Here is a 7,875-nt window from a genome sequence, read left to right as displayed (position 1 = left end):
TGGTCGGGACTAGCCGTCCGGGGGCCCGGGCGCGCCCTGGGACCTGGCAGATACCCGGGCTCCCGGGTCCTGGCTCGGGGCCTCGGGCCAGCGCTGGCCCCACCCCTTCCTGTGTCCTTATATGGGGCGTCGGGGAGCGACTCCTGGGCCGTCCCGCCTCCAGTCCTACCCGCGAACTCCGGCCTGTTGCCATGGCGACCAGGCCCCGCGCCCCGGTGTGTCCCCCTCCACCGGGCTAATGGAATCGTCCCCGGACTGGCAGCCTCCGCGATCGCCTGCGGGCACCGCGGGCTGAACCATTGCTGGGAGAGGGGAACAGTGACTGGAGGCCAAGGGCACGTTCTGCGCACCCTGCCCTCGGCCGGGGTCTCACGTCCAGGTTCCTCTTCTGAGGCGCGGACCCGACCGGACCCTGGGCGGGGCGCACGGTCCTGTAGGATCCGAGTGACGGAGGCAGGGCCGGGCTCCTTCCCCCGGGGGCTGTTGCCACACTTCCTGCCGCGGCGCTCTTTCCCCAGCCAGTTTCTAAGGAAGGAGTGGGGTTGGGCGACCGCGCCCCGGCCGTCGGGGTAGGTTCAGGCACCAGGAGCCGACGCGGTGTCGGCCAAGCCCAGGGTCACTGGGGGAGGGCTTTGAGATGGGAATAAAGTATATAGGCGCCTAGACGTCACCCACAAGAGGGGGTGCCAATCATGGAAGCTCCATAGTCCAAATCCCCCAGGATCCTCAAAAGCCCCTCCGTTCATGTCTCAACAGGAGACCCTGTGTCATTGTCATCTCAGCTCTGAAGGTGTGTCCCTAATCTTGTAACTCTTCTTCATGAGGGCTTTGCAGATGGCCCCAGTGACCCCCAGCCCCTAATAGTGTCCCCATCTTCTCACCTCCATATTTTCCCTGACTCAGTGTACCCTGGAAACCTCACTTTCTACATATCTAGATCGCTCCCTCCCCTCCCCAATTTCTTCCCCTTATGGAGGCCCGCAGTAGCTCCCATGGACTTCAGGACCCCTACTAATTTCTTGCATAATGGACCCTCCAGCCCCTCCCATTACCCTTTTGGTTTTCCTTCCTCCTGGTTTTTCCTGGGTTCAGTCCATCCAGTAGAAATTCAAATCCTTCAAACCCTCTGTACTCAAGACCCCCCCCACCCCCAATTCCTGAATCAGGCATTTCCTTACCCTTCCCTCATTTACCCTGCTGAATCCTCCCATCTCACCTTTGTGGGGTCTCCCAGTGTATTTCAGCCTTCCAACCCCCCTCGGATACTGCGAGTCCCTCAGGCCTTTTCGTGTACACCCTGGAGCGCCCCCCCCCCATACACACTTGCTCTGTATCAGTTCTTGGTATCCAGGGGAATCATCGCCTTCCCTGGAGTCCCTCCCTGTGTGCCTCGGACCAGCACCCCTTTCTTCACGCACTCCGGGGTCCCAGGAGCCCCTCCCCCTGCAGCCGCGCCGAGCCACCCAGCCCGTGGCCGCTGTTTACAAGGACACGCGCTTCCTGACAGTGACGCGAGCCGCCTCCTCCCCTTCCCCACGCTGGAGGAGGGGGGCGCGGGGGCCCGGCTCGCGCGGCGGCCAATCGGAGCGCACTTCCGTAACTGACAATCGAGGTATAAAGGCGTGTGGCTCAGGCTGAGCTGCCGGGACCTTGAGCGCCGCCAGGCCAGCGTCGGAGTCAGCAGGGAGCGGGGAGCAGGGGGAAGCGACACCAGGAAAGCGAGCGCGCCAGACAGGGGCAGAGGGGCTCGAGAAGCCGCGCAGAGCTTCCGCGCACAGCCGCCGGCTGGCCTCTCCCGGCCGGTGCCAGCTCCTGGGAACGCGCGTCCAGATCCCCAGCCCCGCCACCTTCGCGGACAGAGCGCCGTTCGCTGCAGCGAGGCCCGGGGCGGCCCCGCAGGGACCCCCCCAGACCGCCTGGGCCGCCCGGATGTGCACTAAAATGGAACAGCCCTTCTACCACGACGACTCATACGCAGCAGCGGGATACGGCCGGGCTCCGGGCGGCCTTTCTCTACACGACTACAAACTCCTGAAACCCAGCCTGGCGCTCAACCTGGCCGACCCTTACCGAAGTCTCAAAGCACCCGGGGCGCGGGGCCCGGGACCAGAGGGCAGCGGTGGCAGCAGCTACTTTTCCGGCCAGGGTTCAGACACAGGCGCATCACTCAAGCTTGCCTCATCAGAGCTGGAGCGCCTGATCGTCCCCAACAGCAACGGTGTGATCACGACGACGCCCACGCCCCCGGGACAGTACTTTTACCCCCGCGGGGGAGGCAGCGGCGGAGGTGCTGGGGGCGCTGGGGGCGGTGTCACCGAGGAGCAGGAGGGCTTCGCTGACGGCTTTGTCAAAGCCCTGGACGACCTGCACAAGATGAACCACGTGACGCCCCCCAACGTGTCCCTGGGCGCCAGCTCGGCGCCCCCGGCTGGGCCCGGGGGCGTCTACGCCGGCCCGGAGCCTCCTCCCGTCTACACCAACCTCAGCAGCTATTCCCCAGCCTCTGCGCCCTCTGGAGGCGCCGGGGCCGCCGTCGGGACTGGGAGCTCGTACCCGACGGCCACCATCAGCTACCTCCCACACGCACCGCCCTTCGCTGGCGGCCACCCGGCACAACTGGGCCTGGGCCGTGGCGCTTCCACCTTCAAGGAGGAACCGCAGACCGTGCCAGAGGCGCGCAGCCGCGACGCCACGCCACCGGTGTCCCCCATCAATATGGAAGACCAGGAGCGCATCAAAGTGGAGCGCAAGCGGCTGCGGAACCGGCTGGCGGCCACCAAGTGCCGGAAGCGGAAGCTGGAGCGCATCGCGCGCCTGGAGGACAAGGTGAAGACACTCAAGGCCGAGAACGCGGGGCTGTCGAGCACTGCTGGGCTCCTTCGGGAACAAGTGGCCCAGCTCAAACAGAAGGTCATGACCCACGTCAGCAACGGCTGCCAGCTGCTGCTCGGGGTCAAGGGACATGCCTTCTGAGCGCCCCCGTACGGACATCCCCCTAGTCTGGACGACCGGGCGCACGCCTCCCACGGGGCGAGGGGGCAGGCGGTGGGCACCGGCCCCCGGGGCACCGCAAACCACACTGGACTCCTGCCCGCCCGCTCTGCGCCCAGTCCTTCCACCTCGACGTTTACAAGCCCCCTTCCACGTTTTTTTGTATGTTTTTTTTTTTCTGCTGGAAACAGACTCGATTCATATTGAATATAATATATTTGTGTATTTAACAGGGAGGGGAGGAGGGGGCGATCGCGGCGGAGCTGGCCCCGCCGCCCGGTACTCAAGCCCGCGGGGACACTGGGGAAGGGACCCCCGCCCCCGTCCTCCCCCTTCTGCACTGTACTGTGGATGAGAAACACGCACTTGTTCTCTAAAGAGTTTATTTTAAGATGTGTTTGTGTGTGTGTGTGTTTGTTGTTCAGACTTTTTATTGAATCTATTTAAGTAAAAAAAAAAAATGGTTCTTTATTAATTTCTGTTGTCTTTTTTTCCAAGCCGGGCGGGCGGAGGGAGAATACTGGGCTGCCCCCACCCCACTCCTGTTTGTCACTCGCGCCTGTACCTGTCCTCGCCAGCTCTACCCAAGCATCTCGCAGCCCTATTCCGGGCGTCCAACCCTTCTCTCGTCGCCCGATCTCTGGGGTTGGAAGGTCCAGGGCGGGGACGCTGTCCAGCCGCCCATCACCAGGGGGCAGGATGCCTGGGGCGAGACGCGCAGTGCGCGGGCGCAGCCCCGCCCAGCTGCGCGCGCTGGGGCTTTCCCCGCTGACGCAGCGGAAGCGCTGCCCCTACATGGGCCGATTCTGTACAGTGACGCGACGGCGGTCTCCGGGCAGATTCCGGGAATCCCCTCCCCCGCTCTGCCGGGCAGGGCTGCGGCGCCGGGAAGGGGGCCGGGATTTTCCCAGGCAGGCGGCTGCCCGGGCCCGGAAAGCCCCAGGCCTGGGTCCAGAGCGTCCGCGGTGGGAGGGCCACGCTCCTGGGTCCCGGAGCCAATCCAGAGCCCGCCCCACGGGGTTGGCGTCCGGGCCTCGCCGCGCCCACGCCCGCTCCCTCCGACCTGACCCGGGCGGGGGGTTGCTGCAGCCTTCGCGTTGTTGCCGCCGCGGTACCCCCCCACCCCCGCCAGGAAGGGCGGCACCCGCCTGCCAATTTCCCCTCCCGGGTGCCAGGCTGGGAGCGGGGCGACTGCCAGGTCTGGTCCTGCCGGGGNCTGAAGCGGCAGAGGAAAACACAGGCTGAGAAACCGCAGGGGTGGGGTGGGGTGGGCAGAACAGATAATTCATTAATTCACTTATAAAATACTGAACAGCGTGGCCCAGGAGACACTGCCTGGATCATGGCAGACAGACAATAAATAAGCAAACACGGTTCGGAGACGGTAAGTGCTAGCAAGAGAAAAAAAAAAACAAACACAGGTCAAAGTGGTAGTGACGGGGCAGGGGAGGTTGAGCTGCTTTGGGGAATGGATTGGAAATGTGGACCTTTTGTGATGCAACTTTTCAGATCTGAATCCAGGCTCTGAGAAAACAGCGTTCTGGGCAAGAGGGAAAAGCACAGGGAAAATTCCTGTGGCCAGAACAAGACCAGCCTGTTAAAGAACAGCAAGAGGCCAGTGTGTGCCTGGGTTGGAGCGAACCAGGAGTAGGGAGAGGTCAAGGAAGACCACGAAGGGCCTTGGGGAAGGAGTAGATAAAATTCCAGGACCCAGATGAATGACCTTGGAGGGTTATTAGGCTGGGGAGTAGTATTAATCATGGGTCTGTGGTTTAAATGAGCAGATCAGTCCCGTAGAAGGAAATGGGGGCTTAGAGTGGCAAAACCACTTGCCTTAACATGCACAACATCAAACTGCACTCCCTGGGAACGCTGGCTCCTAACACCTGCCTCTAAGCCTCCCCCTCCCCCTTCCCACCTCAGGGGCAGGTGGGCGGCCCTTCCAACCTAGAGTGGGGCAGGCCTTACAGCAGGGACTTCCACTCTCGGTTCTGCTCTTAGGACTGGGTCCCCACCTTCTTCCAGCCCCAGGGACCTATCCTAAGAACGGCTGACTGAGCCCTGAGCTTCACAAACCATATCCCTTTCAATGTGCACGGTGATGTGAGTTGGTGGTTTTTCATTCCCATCTTCCTGTTGAAGAGACCCAGGGGAAAAAAAGAAAAATCACCGCCCGTGAATGGCATTTGAACCCAGGCTGGCAGATGCCAAAGTGTGGGTGTTGCCCCGCTTGGCCAGGTTTCAGGACGTAGGGCGTCCTGGGACTTGCTCCCCACAAGGGGCAAGCAGCCTAGCCAACCCCCTACCCTCTGCTCCCCCTTGGAAACCACCCGCAGGCCACGGAGAAAGAGGAAGCAGTGAGCATGAGGTAAGACTCCCACCTTGTGGTGGAGATAAGTAACTACAGCGTCAATTTCCCAGGTCAGGGAAAAGGGAAGGCGGTCCCAAGGACAGGAAGACAGACCACACAGAGGCAGACTCCTGTCAGTCCTAATACTTTATTGGTCACCTCTAGGCCTGTGTCCAGCTAGGTGGGCTCCAGGAAGGGGCTCACCATTCACCAGCTCCCAGCTGAGAGAATGAGAAGGCCTTGGCCAAGCCCTCCAGGCTCAGGGACTACGGAGTTTTTAAAGGGGCAGGTCTGGCCTTTTCCTGGGTCAACATGGGTATCCAGGGTAGGGGCGTAGGTGGGGGCCAACAGCCCAAGCGTTCCACCTGTCTGCCAGTCTAGTTGTGTTTGGAGAAGTATTCCTTGCTGTCGTCCACGTTGGGTTTGATGGTGTCGCTGCCTGGCTTCCAGCCAGCGGGACAGACTGTGGGAAGACATGGGGAGGCACGTGTGAGGCTAGAGGCATCTCTTTGAGATAGGGCAGTATGAGGGGGTGAACAGAGCCTGAGTAGCAGAAGAAAAAGCCCAGAGCTGAGTGGTACAGGTCCAAGAGCATGCCGAGAAAAGACTGCCAAGTCCAGCTATGGGATGTTCTGGCTGGTATTTTTTCTTTCTTTTCGACCCCTTTAATGCTGCTTTCTCCCTCAGCCATAGACCCACTGGATTTTGAGGGCCTGTGTCCTCCATAGGAGGTACTCTGATCCAACTACTATTCAAGCTCGCCTTGGTACCCACCTTCTCAAATGTCTTCTATAGATCTCTGTTACATCCCAGCTCCCCACCCTCATATTAGGGTATCTCCCCCCACCAGACTACAAACCTCCCGCAGACAAGGCCCTGAGCTGGCTTTTGAGGGGCCTCACATCCATCCCAGGCGAGTGATAGGGCAGGCAGTAAATGCCTGCCCGAGGGCGGAGTATGGACCCATGTCTGCACACAGGTGAGTATGTCTGCTCACCTTCACCATGCTCATCCGTGTACTGGAAGGCCTGGACCAGCCTCAGAGCTTCGTCCACCGAGCGCCCCACAGGCAAATCATTGACGGTGATCTGGCGAAGGACACCCTTGCCGTCGATGATAAAGAGGCCCCTGAAGGTATCAGGGTTCATGGTGAGGAGCTGGAAGCTCCCGTTGCCAGGGCCGGGGAGGGAATGTCAGCTCCTTACTGGCCACAGAGCTGGCGGCAGGGGGGGCAGTCCCCTCACCGGAAGGGCTGAGACTCCCTGAGAGCCCCACACTACCTGTAGGCAATGCCCTCATCTTCCTTCAGGACGCCATAATCTTCAGACAAGCTTCTGGTTACATCGGCCAGCAGGGGGATGTTCAGGGGACCCAAGCCCCCTTCCTTCCGGGGAGTGTTGATCCTAGGAGTAGAGGAGATAAGGCTGGGACCCCGAGATGCGTGGCACAGCAGGGTCCTCACCCTGTGGGTCTGGGTGTGATAAAGGCTGGAGAGGCGGTGCTGGAGCCGGGAGATAAGGCGCTGTAGAGCAAGGCTCTAGGATCCCCACCCACCCCACCCTCAAGAGGGTGCAGGGGCTATTTCCCCACAGCTGGGAAGACTAAGCCAAGGCTCCCAGCAAAGTGTGTTCACGTGTGCTGATGAGCTCCTCCATTTTGGAGCAGAAAAACCTGCCTCAGAGTCGCCATCCTCTCTCTAGCTCTGTGTGCTGGGCCTCAGCCCTTCCCTCTTTAGAAGTGGAGTTTCCACCTGTTTGAAAGTTACTGGATGGGAAGCTGTTTGGCCCGAAGTGAGATAAAGCATCTCCAGCTCCCTGGGCCAAGCAACTAGTTTTCAAATGCTAATGACTGCCACCATCATTAAGGACTTGGGCGTCCTCAATTCTATTTTCCGGGTGGGGAAAGGGAGGGACAGATGTTGAGTCACAGCCACTAGAACACACAGGTCGGGTCCTATGGAAGGTGGAGGCTAAGATGCATCCTCCCCCCCTGCTGGTCCCCGCTCATACCAAGCCAGGTGGGTGAACTGAGAGTCGACAGAGACCCCCAGCACCTCACAGCCCAGCTTGCGGAAGTCCTCAGCTCGCTCGCTGAAAGCGATGATCTCCGTGGGGCAGACAAAGGTGAAGTCCAGCGGGTAGAAAAAGAGGACCAAGTATTTCCCTGGGGGGAGGAAGAGGAGTCAGACCAGGAATTGGGCCTCTAAGGTCTGGGCCCCGCCCCCACCTGAGCCCACTCTCCGCCGCCCTCACCTGTGTAGTCGGAAAGCTTCACCTCCTTGAAGGCGCCATCCACCACGGCGGTGGCGTGGAAGTCCGGGGCTGGCTTTCCGACGTGCGCTTTGCCAGAGGTCATGACTGAAAGCTGAGACCCCCGGTCCGGTCAGTCCCTTTGTCCTCCCTTCCCAAGGTCACGCTGCGTGCTGGGCCCAGTTACGGAGTCCGAGAGGCAGAGGCCGCAGCACTGCCCCACACCCTCCCCAGAACCCGGTCTGCGCAGCCCTAAGACTGCGGGAGACCCGCCCCCCTTGACCA

The 7,875-nt window shown here is 61.0% G+C and overlaps 2 protein-coding genes across 2 annotated transcripts in view; one reads left to right on the top strand and one right to left on the bottom strand.

Annotated features, from left to right (window-relative positions):
- The first annotated feature begins 1,637 nt into the window (after positions 1–1,637).
- JUNB (JunB proto-oncogene, AP-1 transcription factor subunit) lies at positions 1,638–3,466 on the top strand. The gene has a single exon (XM_077767875.1). It carries the CDS (start codon positions 1,930–1,932, stop codon positions 2,971–2,973), a length of 1,044 nt encoding a protein of 347 aa, XP_077624001.1. The 5' UTR covers positions 1,638–1,929; the 3' UTR covers positions 2,974–3,466.
- A 2,007-nt stretch (positions 3,467–5,473) lies between these two features.
- PRDX2 (peroxiredoxin 2) overlaps positions 5,474–7,875 on the bottom strand; it is a 2,872-nt gene continuing 470 nt past the window's right edge. Inside the window, exons 2-6 of the mRNA XM_077767874.1 lie at positions 7,594–7,705; positions 7,351–7,504; positions 6,622–6,744; positions 6,339–6,469; positions 5,474–5,804 (exon numbers count right to left, since the gene is read on the bottom strand). Coding sequence (XP_077624000.1) covers positions 5,719–5,804; positions 6,339–6,469; positions 6,622–6,744; positions 7,351–7,504; positions 7,594–7,696 — 597 coding nt within the window. The 5' untranslated portion in view covers positions 7,697–7,705 and the 3' untranslated portion in view covers positions 5,474–5,718. The remainder of the gene's footprint in view (positions 5,805–6,338; positions 6,470–6,621; positions 6,745–7,350; positions 7,505–7,593; positions 7,706–7,875) is intronic.

The sequence above is a fragment of the Crocuta crocuta genome, unplaced genomic scaffold (assembly GCF_008692635.1).
Source record: "Crocuta crocuta isolate KB4526 unplaced genomic scaffold, BGI_CrCroc_1.0 scaffold115, whole genome shotgun sequence".
Lineage (NCBI taxonomy): Eukaryota > Metazoa > Chordata > Mammalia > Carnivora > Hyaenidae > Crocuta > Crocuta crocuta.
Note: the sequence above shows the minus strand (reverse complement) of the source record. Positions and strands in the feature narration are given on the sequence as shown.

Bases quoted from the DNA above. Each gene is read 5' to 3' on its own strand.
- JUNB (XM_077767875.1), top strand. From the start codon at position 1,930: ATGTGCACTAAAATGGAACAGCCCTTCTACCACGACGACTCATACGCA.